We start from the raw sequence: 15,695 nt of genomic DNA on the forward strand, positions 1-15,695 counted from the left end.
TCAAGGTTCTCAGAGGTGAGAATGATACTTCTCCTTTACTCTAGAGACCTCCTGCATGTTTGCAAACAAACGAGGTGGTGCTGCAGTCGCTAGCTGGCTCGTGGTAGGCAAGAGGCCAGGGAATGGCGTCGCGGAGAGAAGTTGAGCGCGGGTTTTAAGGCTTGTAGACGCTGCCATTGGTTTGTACACTAGACATTGAGCAAAATAACCAATTTTCGACACTCTGTATTAGCCAGAATGAATTACTTCGGGACAGTAGTGAGGGGAAATGCTGGTGTTGCGCTTACCATCTGTTGACACACATGCAGCGCTGAGGGAAAATTAGTACAGCGTCGTGTCCCCAGTTTCCTCTTTCTAACATAAGCACTGTTTTTCGCCACCGGAACCTGGCAGTCCGACTTCTCCTCTTGTTAATTTGGTAAGTTTAGAAAAATTTTCGATTTCTTAAATTATTGTTTTCTCTAGCCCTTAGGTTTTCATCTGTGTTGTGACAATAATTATAACAAGGTATAAAGTAGAAATTTATAGGATACATTTTTTGGATGTGTGGTCGCGGAAAGGTCTGAGGTAACAGCACTTTTTATGGCCCGGCGCGAAGCGAATTCCGTGGGTTTCCGACAACAGAGCACCACCTTCTCAGTATCAGTAAAAAGAGGAGAGATCGGAGATTCTGTTGATTTCTATGCTGTATTTCATTGACCAAGAGGAAAAGCTACGAGGCTATAAACGAGAGAATAAACTTAAGGATGATTTTCTCAGCTTTCACATTTTCTGCGATCAGCAACGAATGACATTCCATTTGTCGCGAACGAATACTGAGAATGGGACGAATCTAACAAATGCGTCGATTTTTTTTCTATACGTGCAGTAGTTTGCCAGCTATTTTTCTAAGTTTTTCATTTAAAGATGCATGCGGAAGTACTGAGTCTGCGTCTGCGTCTGCGTCTGAGCGGCAGTCTGCGTTTTCATCGCATCGCCGGGAGCGGCAGTCACCAACGTGCCCGTCTTCTATAGTGTTTCCAACTTCAGCACGGTGCGGCGGTCCCTGCAGGCATCTCCAACTACCAGCAGTCCTCGTTGCGCCGCTGTCTAGCAGAGGAGCAGTAATGGGCCTCCCGTCGCTCGCCCGGCTTCGTCGCTGGACGGAAGCCATCTTGCGCACACGTATTCGCGCAGCCCCTAGACGCTCGCGCGCATGCCCCAGCGCGCGGCAGCTTTTGCTCTCATCACAGGGCTGTCGAGAACTGCGTAGCTACGGATTCACGGCAGCTTTCCCGCGCACCTCTGCGTGCCCACACAATTCCTTTTGGGACTGATGCAGCGGCGCGCTGCGCATCGCTAGTTTTTGCGCAGCTTCACGGTCTTACAGCATAATGGCGCTCTTCCAGGTGTCGTTCGCGGCAGCGGATTTCAAGGCAATGGGCGACTCCTAGCACGCACTCTGCATTCCTCAGCGCCTCCGACGACTGTGGCGTGTTGTTGGTGGAAGCGTGGACGCGTCCACTGCGGTCATAGGCGGGATAGATCTTCGGAGGCCCACCAGACTCTTGCTGCGAGTGCCCATGGACTAACATGCTCTACCTACATAGCCGTCCTGTCGCAGCGGTATAGTATGTGTTGTGTTCGCGTCGCTGACTCCCAACCCACCTCCGCCGGATTACTTGTGCCTTGATCACCTTGATCTCGCCTCCCACGGCGTATTGTGCCGCACGCGCGGCCTGCTGTACCATGGGTGCGGCACGCCAGGGCTCCTACCTCAAGACATCCCCCCTTTTCATCCGGCTCCAAGCAGTCTTATCTCCACACTTAGTCACAAGAAAATTAAACGGGGGGTAAAGAGGATGTAACGCCTATGTTTGAGCGTTCACTGTGCCGTGAGAAGGCGCCGGACAGAAGGCTGCGGTGAACTCATATACATAGTTGCAGCATTTTATTTCATCCCCGGGTTTCTGTTGGCAACGTCTTCAAGGTATGTGGTGTATGCTCGTTTTTTATTTTCGCCTCGAAGAATTAATTTCTTTCCTGTTTTGATAACACGCTCAAGCTTACTCCGAGGCTCGTGCGAGAGGAAAAGCGAGAGGGAGGTTTCACCCTGCGGAATATCTGTAACCTGAAACCGCGTCTCTGTATCGTACGCCCATATCGTCTCTTCTTTTGGCACTCAGGTTGCTCTTTACATGCGTTTGATTTTGAGTGTGTATTTATGCTTTTACACGCTTTAGAATGTTTGCTTAAGGTGCATCAACTTTCAACCTTTATTATGTTTTTATTTCTTCATTTTTTTTCTAATTTTTCAGAGCTGGAGAAAATGTTGGCCAATATTATTTGCTGGTGTCGTAGTGCTCCGTACATTGTGTGTTAAATGGTGCATACATAAGCATATCCTGTTTGTATTGATTAAAATGCAGAGAGCACATCTAATAAACAAATTACATCTGTATTGCGCTGCCATTTCCTGTTATATGGGCGAGATCGGGCGACTTTTTGAATTAATATTTCCTTTGTGTGTAAAATTCTAGCACATTTCATGTTCTTGTGGCGGGAGCAGCGCAGCACGAAACAAAGAAGAGATAGGCAGGAATCAAGGCTGACTAACAGAGTTTTAATCCACGTTCGATCGAATATGTACATCTCGCTCGTGCAATAAGGAAAGGACCGAAGCATGACAAACGCATAAGGTGTACACGTGGTAAAAGATTGGGACAACGCATGCAGATAATCAATTTCGCTGTCACGAAACGCTATCGAAAGTATGCTGACGCATATACGTTGCTCTTTTGCCCGATGTTGAAGGCTTTTTCAATCTCCCTGGTCCGTTGATCAAAATACGACGGGATGACCATTGTGCATGCGGTTGCATGGTTCATCCAACGCTTTCAACAAATCTTTCCTTCCCATCGCCATAGAGGAATGGAACTATCTTCCTGAAACCGTTGTCATCGAAACTAATCCCACCAGATTTAGGCAGCTAATAACAGACCACTTGATCCAACTATAGCTACATCCCTCGCGATGCTCTGCGTGCAATTTGAACTGCTTGTGTTATTGTGACCCCCCCCCCCCCCCACAAGTGTTTTCCCACTTATTTAATTTCCGTACTTTTTAATGTGTAATTTATATACTACTGCTTTGCCATGTATATTCTGTTCTATTTGAATCACCTGACGCTAATTTCACGTCAAACTTGTTATTCTTGTTATTCTTGTTATGTTTTTTTATGCTTACATGCCTTTGTGTGACCGTTTCACATCACTGTCTTCCCCCCCCCCCTTATGTAATGTCCCAGACGGGATCTTTAAGGGTTCAATAAATGATGATGATGATGATGATGATGATAAGCTGCGGAGCGCATTCTTGCTCTCTGCAATGTTTTGCTAATTCATTGCTGATGGCGCCCTTTAGATATATTTTGTGCTCTCAAAGCCAATCATTCAAACAGTGCCCTGTTTGACCAATGTAGGTGCGTCCGCATGAAAGAGGTATTTCCCAAACTCCGCTTTTCACACATTTCACTTGTTTTTTTCCCGGTGCTTTTTCTTGCATTGATTTTTCTTTGCTCACTGTTGAATTTGGCGCACAGGCTTCTTAATTTGTTGGGTGCTGACACGAGCACATTTACAGCAGCTCTTGCGCCTACCTTTTTGAGACTGTGGGAAATGCCATTAATGTAAGAAAAGACCGCGTACGGCTTCCTTTCTTCTGATGTAGTTGTGACATATTTTCTGCCTCTAAGTGCTTGCAGAATCCCTTCTGCGACACTGGATAGCAGTCTCGTCGGGTAAACTGCTGCTTTCAGCCGACTGTCTGGGCGTCAAAACTGCCTCGAACTTCATGATGACAGGATCTTGTCAATGCAGCTCTCATAGCTACTTTTGCTAAGGACTAGAAGAACTAGAAATAACAAGTGAACTCCCAGAAAACATCGTTATGCGATTTCTTGACTTGACGCTAGCCTTTCTATCCGCTCACATATGCTGGTGGTACGGACCACGAAGCTAGAAGGGACTGCTCCCCTACACATCTGCGCACTCCAAGATCATCAAGCGGGGGTAGAAACAAAAACAGCAATGAGAGCCACATTGACGAGATTCTGTCATCATGAGGTTCAAGGCAATTTTGATACCCAGAACAGTCGGCTGAAAGCAGCAGGTTGCCTGACGAGACTGCTATCCAGTGTCGCAGAAGGGATTCTGCAAGCACTTAGAGGCAGAAAATATGCCAAAACCACATCAGAATAAAGGAAGCCGTACGCGGTCATTCCTCACATTACTGGCATTTCCCAGTCTCAAAAAGGTAAGAGCAAGAGCTTGTGTAAACGTGCTCATGTCAGCACCCAACAAGCTAAGGAGCCTGTGCGCCAAAGTCAACAGCGAGCAAAGAAAAGAATCAATGCAAGAAAAAAAACACCTGAAAAAACATGTGAAATGTTTGAAAAGCGGGGTTTATGAAATACCTCTGTCATGCGGACGCACGTACATTGGTCAAACAGGGCGCTGTCTGAATAAACGGCTTCGAGAGCACAAAAGATCCCTAAAGGGCGCCATCAGCAGTGAATTAGCAAAACATTGCAGAGAGCATGAATGCGCTCCGCAGCTTATCAACACAATGGTCAAATGGTCATCCCGTCGTATTTTGATCACCAGACCAGGGCGATTGAAGAAGCCTTCAACATCTGACCAAAGAGCGACATATGCGTCTGCATATCTTCAATAGCGCTTCGTGACAGAGAAATTTATTATCTGCGTGCGATGTCTTAATATTTCACCATGTGTACATCTTATGCGTTTTTCATGCTTCTTTCTTTTCCTTCTTATACGAGCGACATATATATATATATATATATATATATATATATATATATATATATATATATATATATATATATATATATATATATATATATATATATATATATATATATATATTCGACGAACGTGCATTAAAAATCTAGTTGTTATTCAGCGTCGTGTCCCGCCTCTCTCTTTGTCTCGTGCTGCGCTGCTCCCGTCACATGATCATGCACCAACCAGCCGAAATTTTCACCTCGTTAAAGCAAATTCATGTAAACAGGTAAGTCTGAATGGCCTAGCCAGCAATCATTCACGCGAGTTGACAGATGTATTACACCACCTGTAACGTAAGCATGTGCCTGAAATTTGGCACATATTTGCGCTTAAATGCCTGAAGTCTCCATAAAAAAGAAGAAATAATTTTATTGAGCCAGAGCCGAGAAATCTAGCATTAACCTTTTCGGGCTGTAACTGGGACACACAACTTTTTGGACACGGCTAGTTGTGGGGACGTTTTTTGGACGTCTGCGGGAAAAACGAGAACCTCCTGGGGACATTCCAAATGTCCTGATGGGATATTTATGGGAGATTTTGAGGAGGTTTAGTGTTGGTTGGGCTGCTGGTGATGACAGTGCAGATTGCGGTGATGAAAGTACTTTGATGGCGGTTTTGTTTGCTTCTCAATGTGGGCTGTTTCTTTGTCGTGGTGTCTCATGCTGTTTGACTCGGGTTCTTCATGATGTGTGTCACTATGTGAATGGTGTCTTACTAAGCATGTTTTTTCTAGTGCTTTGTTCTTTTTTACCAGGTGTTTTTGCTGGCATTTTCATTCTGTTTAAATGTAATCTTTCTGCAACAGGACAGCTTTGTTTAACTACGCAATAGCTGACTAGTTTTCTTTTCCTAACGCTTCCTAATCAGGAGGAATAGACTGAAAAAAGCTTTCATCGAGCGACGTCGCCGCCACGTATTTTCTGCTTTTTGCGGACCCAATGAAGCCGCAAAAACTGTTTCAGAGCATTTCGGTCTTTGGTAATTGTTACGTAGCCAGTCTGCCTTGTTAACTGCACGCGGCTACTTTTGAGATAAAATGTATAGTGCACGCCCTTCGTACTGCATTGGTTAACTGACATTTACATGCAGTGTTTAATCATGAGGTTTGATATTCAATCTTATCTTCATTCCAACCGATGCGGGCAGAAATAATCCATTCGCATCATAACACAAAGCACGACGAGTGAAATTGGTGATCATGCCAATATATATTTTCATATTTTTCTCAAAAATAAATGCCTATGTAGTCGAACAATGTAGTAAAACATTGACATTCCTTGAATGCTTCTTCATTTCGCTCTTCTGGACTGGTTAGCAACCTAACGTACGGTAATAATATTGAAACGAACCAGGAGGAGGGCAACCGTAGACGTGGTAGGGGACCTCTGATTGGCCCAGTTTAACCTCAAGAGGACCAATCACAGCACGAGCGCTCTCACGCGACTGACGACGAAGTTCTTGTCGCGGCTCAGAGCGCAGGCATCACGGGTCATCACGTGCAACATTCTGCTGCCAATTTTTTTTTTTTCTATCAGAAACGGGGCACTAACGCTGCAATAACCACATACTGGAATAGTTTACCGCCAGAGATAAAATTGGCTTTTGCCGCCTCTGTTCCATTAAGACATAAGTAATGCACAATATTCGAACCTTACGGGAGCAGTTTTCATTAGGAAGTCGGTTTAATTTAATTTTTCTCAGTTATTTGTACCATAACATGCATACTCACGTGTTTATGCATCGCCGCCTTCAGGTATTTTCCTTTAAAGTATTAATTTTTATTATATAAGAGCTGGGTCTATGGCGGCGAGTACCTTGTATTTGGACCCCCCCCCCCCACGTCTTCTAGAGAGCGCTCAAAGAATTTTTGATAGTTTTCACCATATATAAAAATAAAATGAAAACAGCATAAAAAAATAAAATGGCAGCACTGCTTAACGAATAGATGGGGCAAGGCTCTTTCCAATTTTTTTTCAATTAAACCAGCACTTCGGTAAAGGAGTGTTACTAGGAAGCTGAAACGGGAGTGAAGCGGCTCAGTAGACACTCTTGCCTAACTAGTTTTGGTGCTAAATGTACATCATAGCAAAAGTTCTCATTTTTCAACAACTTAGCGTGTGCTTTGAAGCGAAAGTATGCTTTCAACTTCACGGTGATAATTCAAAGTTACCATATAGGATTGGGGAAAGGGTTAATGTGAAATCTAACGAGCATTGTTTATAACTAAGCTTGCGTTCTGGTGCTTTCCACTCGCAATTTTGACAATCAAGGCCAAGATTTGTGAAAGTTTATCGAAAATAAATCAGAAAGAGCTTGATGGGTGCTAGGTTTCGCGAGCTGCTTTGTGTAGAGTGTCCTTACAGCATTGGTGATGAATTCCGGACGGCTGGCACGAGCCCGCTCCACACAACGACAGACATCGACCTCGTGTTCATTCTTCAGCTGGTCGCAGATGGAGGCCAGGACACAGAACACGCCGCACTCTTCGCATCCGTCACTGTATTATAAAAACGGAAATCACGATAAGTAACATACCTTTAATGCAGTGTGTGCAGTGGGCGCAAGCGGTTCTCAGAAGCAGAACAAGCCAGCAGAGATCATACTGGCGCGATCAAACAAAAAAAGGCTTATGTTGACAATGCATTAGAATGAGCGACGCAGATTGCTATTGGTGGCTTGGACTCAAGGTAAGATCAAATAAGCAATTCCCAAGCATTTCTCTCTGAAGAAGCCGGGAACCAGACAGGGGAAAGCTGATACCCATTGTACCACCGGTGGGTACCAGGCATCACGGGGGACCGAGCCCCGCCCCCCAGCATGCAAGGCAGATTTTCTGTCTACTCTCCGCCTTTGATTTTCTGGGGTATGTCCTACGTAAAGTGGCCATCTCTTTCCAGTTTTCTTGTTTTAGAGCAAAGCTCGACTACGGCACATCTTTCTTCCTTTCTTCTTTCACTCCCACCCTTATCCCTTCCCTCGCGGCGCGGTTCATGTGTCCAATGATATATGAGACAGATACTGCGCCATTTCCTTTCCCCAAAAACCAATTATTATTATTATTATTATTATTATTATTATTATTATTATTATTATTATTATTATTATTATTATTATTATTATTATTATTATTATTAGAGCAAAGTTCTTAGGTGCCGGTTCCCGGGTTGGGCTGCGTGCCTCTACGCAACCGAGCGCAGGGCGCGGCGGAGGGTGGAAGACAGCGATAGTGAAGAGAGCGCGAGCACGAAAGCGGAGGAGGAAGGTGCTCCTGCTGTTTCCTTTGTGTGTCTGTCGTGCTTGCATCGTTTGAGCTGCACCTCTGAACGAGGAATTAAGGCACAGTACGGTATTGAATATGCAGGTTGCGCGTGGCCACGGGTCATCAGAGTAGAGAGCGCTGTCGCCTGCTCGCCCATAACGTCATGGTGGTGGTGAAAACTTTATTTAGTGAACACAGCTTGCAGGCAAAAAATGGCCCTTAACATAGGGGAAGTCCTTAGTCCGGGACCCGGCTGGATGATGCCCCAACTAGAGCCCGTTGGACTAGATGCCTTTGAGACTCCAGCCCTGAACATTGATCAGGGCTGCGTCATACGCATTTTGGAAAGGGAAAGGGTTTGGGGGAGGGAAGGATTCTTCTGGCAGAATTCAGAACTATGTGGAAGTCAACGGACATTTCTCCACAGTGAGGGTAGCGCCCATGAATTTTCGGGCAAAATTATTTTCCATTGCATGACATAACGTCATCAGTAAGGCATGAATCGCTCGGAAAAGAGGGCGCCGGAGTAGGGAAGGTTGCAAGCGGGTGGTCGTTCGCCGGAAGCGAGGCTCCTCGGTAATGGAACGCTGTGCGCGTTGCACAAGTCGAAACCCAGAGCCTCTTTGCTTTTCGTGCGGTTGCCTATGTTTCAAGTACCGCAGCAGCGACAGTCAGTAATTGCATCACTGAGAATCGCAGTCGTCAGGTAATTTCTGTAGAAGGAAATAAGAGACCGCGTCAGATATCCTATTTCTTCCTTATTAGACGCCGCCGAAATGCGTCGAGCAAATGCAAAGTATTGCCAAGCCGTAACATGCCCGAGAAATGGCAGATATTAACTGAAAAGTAACATTAGATTTAGTTCACATACGATGTTTCATTTATTAAGTTTCAAATGCTCTGGAATCACTTTACAGCACCAGGAGCATATAGCTCTGAATTCTCTCGAACCCCTTCACTCACATTTATGTACAATTCTGTATCCAAAAAGAACAAGTAAGGAAGTAATGAATTCATATTATAGATTTTTCACTGAAAGTACGGATATTACAACAATCGGCGGGAACCACAAGTAAGAAAAGATGCCAATAAGACGCCTAATAAGATGTTAATAAGAATACAAAGTCATCCAATGTTATTCGAAATAAAGATTGCAGAGATATGGGAGGAAAACTGTGATATTTGGCACTGGAGCGTAAAGTCGGTTCGCGCGACAGCTATAGGTGGTGGTTACGAGTGGTACCCGTGGCCGTGCCGCTGGCAAGTGAGCCACATTTCTCGCTAGTTTCGCTATCGAAGGCATAGCGGAAATGGATGGTAAATTTATCTAACGTGGGGTTTTTGTGTTATATTAACTGGTAACGACATAAGGCATTTTATGATAAGCGGTAGCTAGCTGCAAAAGCTGGAGAGGACACTCCGTCTTAATGGCATCACACGATAGCTTTAATGAGTTAATTCCCATATATGCGGAGTTGATCATTCTGAACTTTACATTCATAGGACCCTCGGAGGCCTCGCACCACTTCTTTCGCAATGAAGCAGCGGTGAAGAGATGTCCACAGCCTTGTGATGGGAGGCGCTGCCAGCGGCGATGCTTTTTGAGACCCAGCGTTCTGTTCTCGTGCAACCTCTCACGATCAATCATTGAGTTAACTGCGGCCTTATATGGTGGTCAATTTGCACACAATCCGGTTGGCAGGTTCTGATGACACCGCAAGGTCACATGTCTTAGGTAGCACACCTTGGTTGCCTCTCGGCGGGTGGCCACCTGGCCGCGCTACGCCATACTATAAGCATTGCACTCAAAACAACGACGCCGACAACTCTGGCGCCTGATTTTCTGTCTAACGAGGCCTTTAATGGTGTCGCGTTAAAATACCCGCCGCTATGACTAGAATACGGTAAACGCTGGGTCCAGCGCCACGGATCGAGCGGCGGTTTCTCCGCCGTGGCGCATGTGGCGGCTTTCGGCGCACAGTGATAGGGATACTGAAGGCACTCTGAAGCGTGCCGCTAGCGTGAATGCCCATCATCCGGGTAATTCGCCGCAGGCGAAAGTTTTGACATTGTTTTAATCTTTTCTTGTATGAACGTCTTTCAGATAACGCGAGCTAGCACCGCTGGGGCAATACTGCACTGTGCCAAACGTTCCGTTGCGATAGCGGTTTTAGGACATGCCTGAACGTTGTTAATGGTCGTGGGCATGGCCAGTACTGCTTTTTTCAAGCAAACCCTTCTTGCGGAATGTGAAACGTGAAGAAAACGGTAGGCATATGGAACATGCTATATTTCGGATTCTGTTTTAAGATATCTGTCTTCCATTTTGGAGGGTGCGTTCCTTGCGCGAGTGCGGCTTTTGCACACTGTACACGTTAATTGCTATGGTGGAAGCGTGTAGAGGAATAGATAGGAATTTAATAGAGATAACCAGACTGAGCCCCTCTGAATCGACTCCTTGCTCGCCTTCATGGCATGAAGTGGACGACAGTAGGAGGCGTTTGCTTGTTATAGAAAGGAGGCTACTTCGGACGTCATGTAAAGTTAGTATGTTTCGCAATAAGTAGTCACTCACCAGCACTGCACCACGATAGGTGCGACTTCAGCCCGCATCTGCCACTGTTCCACACGGCGGAGTATGTCCAATACGATGGTGCATGAGTCGGCCGCCTTGCCGATACATTTCCAAGTGTCGCAGTGGAACTGCTTCACGATTACTGGGGATTCCTAGTGAAGGAAAAGAGCAACCATGTTATATCTGGCAAAAGAAAAGTTCCAAAAAGAAAGTAAATTACTGCATACAGCACTTGTGGCAGTTTGTTCTGAATGTGTAACTTCGCATTTGACAGAGATTACTGCTATTAGTTTCACCTATTCTGCACACAACCGCAGTTTCGATGTAACGCTATTGGGAGGTTCTGTTTCACTCCAAATTTATCCTGTACAAGTGAACAACTGATGAAACCAGTACTGAAGGCATTGCACGAAGACGGAATTGCAATCAGAACACGCTGCCGAGAAAGTTGTTAGAGGCCACCCAAAGGTGAGCTGACCACTGGGTTGCGTGCCACTGTGAACAGCCTATAATCCCAAAGAAAATGTGATGGCTCGTTGCAAGTCAGCCTCAATACTCAGCCGTACCGTGTTCTGGCTGACTTGGAATGTCCGTACTACCATGAAAGGGAACTCAGTGCTGTCGATCTGCTCCAATGTAGTTCCTCCCAGTTCGGAACTGCAGCCCAGCTCTGGCCAAAACTGCGGCGTTTTCTGAAATCAGCAAGGTGTACTGCGTTAGGCAATTGAAAAAAAAATATATATGAAAAATAGTTGCACATATTTTGCAAGGATTTTCAGTATACTCTCCGAAGAAGGCGCTCTACTGCTTTGTTTTCGATCCTCAGATGATCTGAGTCGAATGTCACGCTGATATGCCTGAGAAAACGCCACCGGCATTAATGAAAACCGTCCACTTGATGACACGGTTTAACAAACCAGGATTTGAATGGCTGCAAAGCTGACCATTTCTCTCATCAGAAGCTAGCCAAATGTCCGGTTGATGGCACTCAAGAATGGCATATGCCACATATTTTTCAGCCGGAAACTGCTTTACATTGTTGATGGTCGTAAATGCATTCCTCAACACTATTTTTAACAATACATGCTTAACTCAAATATATAAAATGAACCATTGCCACAAATTGCAAGCAGTCAGAGTGCTTAAAACCGTGTTCTGTAATCTTGATATTGAATGGACGCTGTATTGATGCCTTGTAAATTTCATTTTTGCTAAACTCTGGCAACTGGCTTCCTAGTTTAGCGTATGGTAGAATAAAATATGGGATCGTAATTCTCATTAACGAGCAAATGTAAGCAGTCTGAAACATTATGTTGCTTTATTGTGCTATAGAGCCGGAAATTTATTAAAAGTGTGTTGTTCATAATTTTTACAACCTTTGTACGACCCCGAAAGACGCGGGTTTGATCTCGGCCACAGCGGTCGCATTTAGGTAGAGGCGAAACGTTAGAGGCCCATGTACTATCCCATACTGTGCAAGTTAAAGGACCCCAAACCGTCAGAATTTCCGGAGCACTTCAATTCAGCGTCCGTCATAGCCTGATTTGCTGTGGGACTTTAAGGACCATGAAATGAATACGTAATTTTGTACCATTTTCGTAATCAAGAAAAGGGCTTAGTTTATCTTCTTGGTGCATGTTGATGGAAACGACTCAACAGCGATAAAAGAGAGGACGTGAGAGAACAACACACCGCTGCCTAGAAACGAAATAATTTATTGCAACAGGAAAGGCAGAAATATAAAGCAAAAATGGCAAACAAAACACAAATAACCAAACATATCGGGTAAAGTCGACAATCAGGTACAACCAGTGGTGTCATTGATTAAGATAGGAAAGCTCTTGTGGCACCAGTCATCGACAGCTGGCTGACACACGGCTGGCTGACGTGTGTGTGAGCTAGCCTTCGATGGCTCTGATCTCACAAGAGCTTGTCTATCTTAGCCAATGAGAACACTGATTGTGCCTGATTGTGGCCTTTGCACGATATGCCTGATCGCTTGTATTTTACTTGCCATGTTTCTTTCATGTTGCTGTACCTGCGTTCCTTGTCGCAATAAATCATTTGGTTGCAAAAGTCAACCCATGTTTGTGTTCTTCTCTAACGTCCTGTCTGCTGGCGTTATTTCGCTGTTTCCATATCATAATCAACCTCATTACATTACACAGAAAATGCGCGCCGAAAAGATGCCCAACTTTTGTTCCTTTGCGCCAGCCGCGCATGATGTGTCAGTAAATTTATTTTGGCCTAATATTTTTAGAGATTCTTGGTCACCCTGTAAGACGTTTTTCTTTAATATTTTGGGAGCCTGTCCTTTGCCCATAGCAGACCATCGGACATACTTGCACCGCAATATATTAAAGCATAACAATATTTTTAAATAAGATATTTCGGATTTCGAGTAGTTTGTTATACTTCAACGTGCAGCGTCAACTGGGCTGTACTCGATTTCATACAAAAAACGTTTGGCAAACTCGATGTTGCGGCGCCGCTTATGACTAATTCCAGGAAAAGGAGAGGTTTAGATATTCAACGTAAAAATTTAGCCTCTCCACGTTTGAAATTTCCTTTTGAAGAACAAAGCATTTTCATAAGATTTCTTTTTCGGCGCTCCTTTCCTTTCGCCATATCCTACTTCATTTGCAAATACGTGACCTTCATTGCGAGGCACTTCCTCAAACACGATTAGAGTATAAGCATGTAGCTTAGAGCTTCAGATCAGTCTACAGACATGAATGGGTGGTTCCACTGTTAAGGCGTTTAATCTTAGAAAAAAGATAAAAAGCTAGAGTTTTTTTATATGAAAGCACGTTTAAAACAAGCGAAAGCGGCTGGTCTGGTGTTCATATTTTGGGGGTATTCTTATGATATCAGTAATAATTAAGACGGCTTAATGGAATATTGTTTAACCATGTATCCAGAGTGTACATTTGATGGAATGGGTCGAATTGGCATTGCTGCAATGGCTATTAACAGGAAAGAAGAAGCAGGTGCTGAAGAGCGCAGTCCCACCTGACAGGGGGTGCCTGTCTACACGATTGCAGACATGAAAGCACAAAAAAGGCTACCGTGTCACTGAAAAAAGCATAAAAAAATCTAAAATGGCTCCGAATATTTTCCTGCGTGAAGCAAAGTGGTTAAAAGCTGCGAGCAATGTTTTCACAAAGATGTCCACATAAATTACCGCTGTGAAAATCATGCATGAGTGGCGGTATAGAGAGGAAGCATTCTTTTGTCACACGCACCTCGTGCTCAAGAGACCCCAAAGTAACAATTGTTACTGAACCCGCGCTGCTGACCATTTCCCAAAAATCTTCCACAGTCTCCGGCAGTGGCATCTGTGTCACGAGGTACGCATTCGCTTTCTTGAATCCCTGCGAAGAAAAGTAGCTTTCATGTATAGGAATACAGTTTTTACACTCAAGTTAAGACCAAGTTTTTTAAACTTACATCTTCGGAACATATCGCATTTAGTCAGCATGGCAGTGCGTAACTTAGATGCTGGGCCGCCTAAGACCTGAGTGTTTTTAGCTCTCGGATTATCATTTTTATTTCTACATTTTGTTTTGTTCCCCCGTTTTTTCGTCAATTCTGTTCGTTATTGTAAATATGCAGCTGAAGTGTATCAGCTTCTCAGCCTTTGGGTTTAAATCGGTCGTTTCGTTTCAACGGCTTCATCCTTAGCAAACATAAACCTTAGGACACCGTTCATTTTGGTTTGTAAAGAACTAAGGTGACGCACTTTATGCACATTGAATCTTCATGTCATTTATTTAATGTATGAATGTCTTGCTTTGTGTAGAGGCAGGTGAGTATATATGGTTTGCCCATTGCGGAGAAATTCTAAATTTGAAACGATTGAGCTTTTTTTTTTGCCCGTACTAATAAGTACCTATCTGCTGGCAGAATAGTACTGCTTCGCGAGAAGTGTACTACATTTAATTTTGGGGAAAGGCACTTTTCACAGTGTATGATGGGCCAACAATGGCTATTAGATGATGAGCAGGATTTTTGCGTTTTAATGTCTTTGACGTTTTTTTTTTCTTTGGCATTTGATGTATATTAGGGCTTAAGGATGAAATCCCAATCACGGTAACCAAATTTCGACACAGATGAGATGCGAAAACGCGTCTTTCCTGCTCAATGTCTTCTGACCTGAAGAAAACAGTGCCAACAAAATTTCATTCGGAATGTTCTACTACTCCGTGCCTTATAGTAGTTCACTTGCAGCTTATGGACCTTGAGCCTAATGCACACCGTTGGGCCTATCGCTTCAGCGCGTGGATTTTTTTCTCTTGAACAAGTAGCCTCGCTATGCCGTGACCCGGCGGCACTGAGGATCGTACCCTGCACCTCCTGCATGCGAGGAGGATGCCCAAACGTCTAGGCCACCGCTGCGATCCGGACTAACAATGAACGCTTGCTCACAACCCGCGACAACTGGCATTTTGCCTTTTGCATTCGCACTGTTTTGCCTCAAGAAACATTTTAAAATACTTCACACTTCTTTATTTCAGCTTTTAACACCTTCCCACCAGCATCATGTTTACAGTGAGGGCATAAACATTTGCCGCCAATTATAATGAAAAGTGCTTTTTTTAAAGGATAACTCGTTTTGATACTAAAGCACAACCTGTTATGTTTTAAAAATGTAGTATATAAGCTAGCAACAGGTCTGCCTTGCCGCGCGAATGGAATTGTGCTGCCTGCTATCGACTCAAATAAAAAGAAAGACATCAAACATGCCCGACAAGCAATGAAATGATTAACTTACATCCACATACACGGCGTTGATGTAGTCAGTTTTCCTGCTGTCGCCCTCCGTGCTCAGTAGGTACCTCTTGCTGTCGGCTAAAAGAATGGTGAAAGGGTTTTTGAAAATAAAAAAATAAAATCATGACTTATTTCTGGTGGAATTGAAACTATGGCCGATTTGTAACGACTTTATCACCTTTAGCGATGCTGCAGGTAAGCCCTCTGGGCCTGGAATAGCTGCACATTGACTCATAGAAGAGTT

At 44.3% G+C, this 15,695-nt stretch overlaps 1 protein-coding gene across 1 annotated transcript in view; it reads right to left on the minus strand.

Moving 5' to 3' along the window:
* The window catches only part of LOC144111483 (receptor-type tyrosine-protein phosphatase epsilon-like), a 102,633-nt gene that overhangs the window by 4,248 nt on the left and 82,690 nt on the right, over positions 1 to 15,695 (minus strand). Inside the window, exons 20-24 of the mRNA XM_077644795.1 lie at positions 15,453 to 15,529; positions 13,924 to 14,052; positions 11,245 to 11,370; positions 10,679 to 10,830; positions 7,206 to 7,341 (exon numbers count right to left, since the gene is read on the minus strand). Of these exons, the coding sequence (XP_077500921.1) occupies positions 7,206 to 7,341; positions 10,679 to 10,830; positions 11,245 to 11,370; positions 13,924 to 14,052; positions 15,453 to 15,529 (620 nt within the window). The remainder of the gene's footprint in view (positions 1 to 7,205; positions 7,342 to 10,678; positions 10,831 to 11,244; positions 11,371 to 13,923; positions 14,053 to 15,452; positions 15,530 to 15,695) is intronic.

Source organism: Amblyomma americanum, chromosome 11 (genome assembly GCF_052857255.1).
Source record: "Amblyomma americanum isolate KBUSLIRL-KWMA chromosome 11, ASM5285725v1, whole genome shotgun sequence".
NCBI classification, from domain to species: Eukaryota; Metazoa; Arthropoda; class Arachnida; order Ixodida; family Ixodidae; genus Amblyomma; species Amblyomma americanum.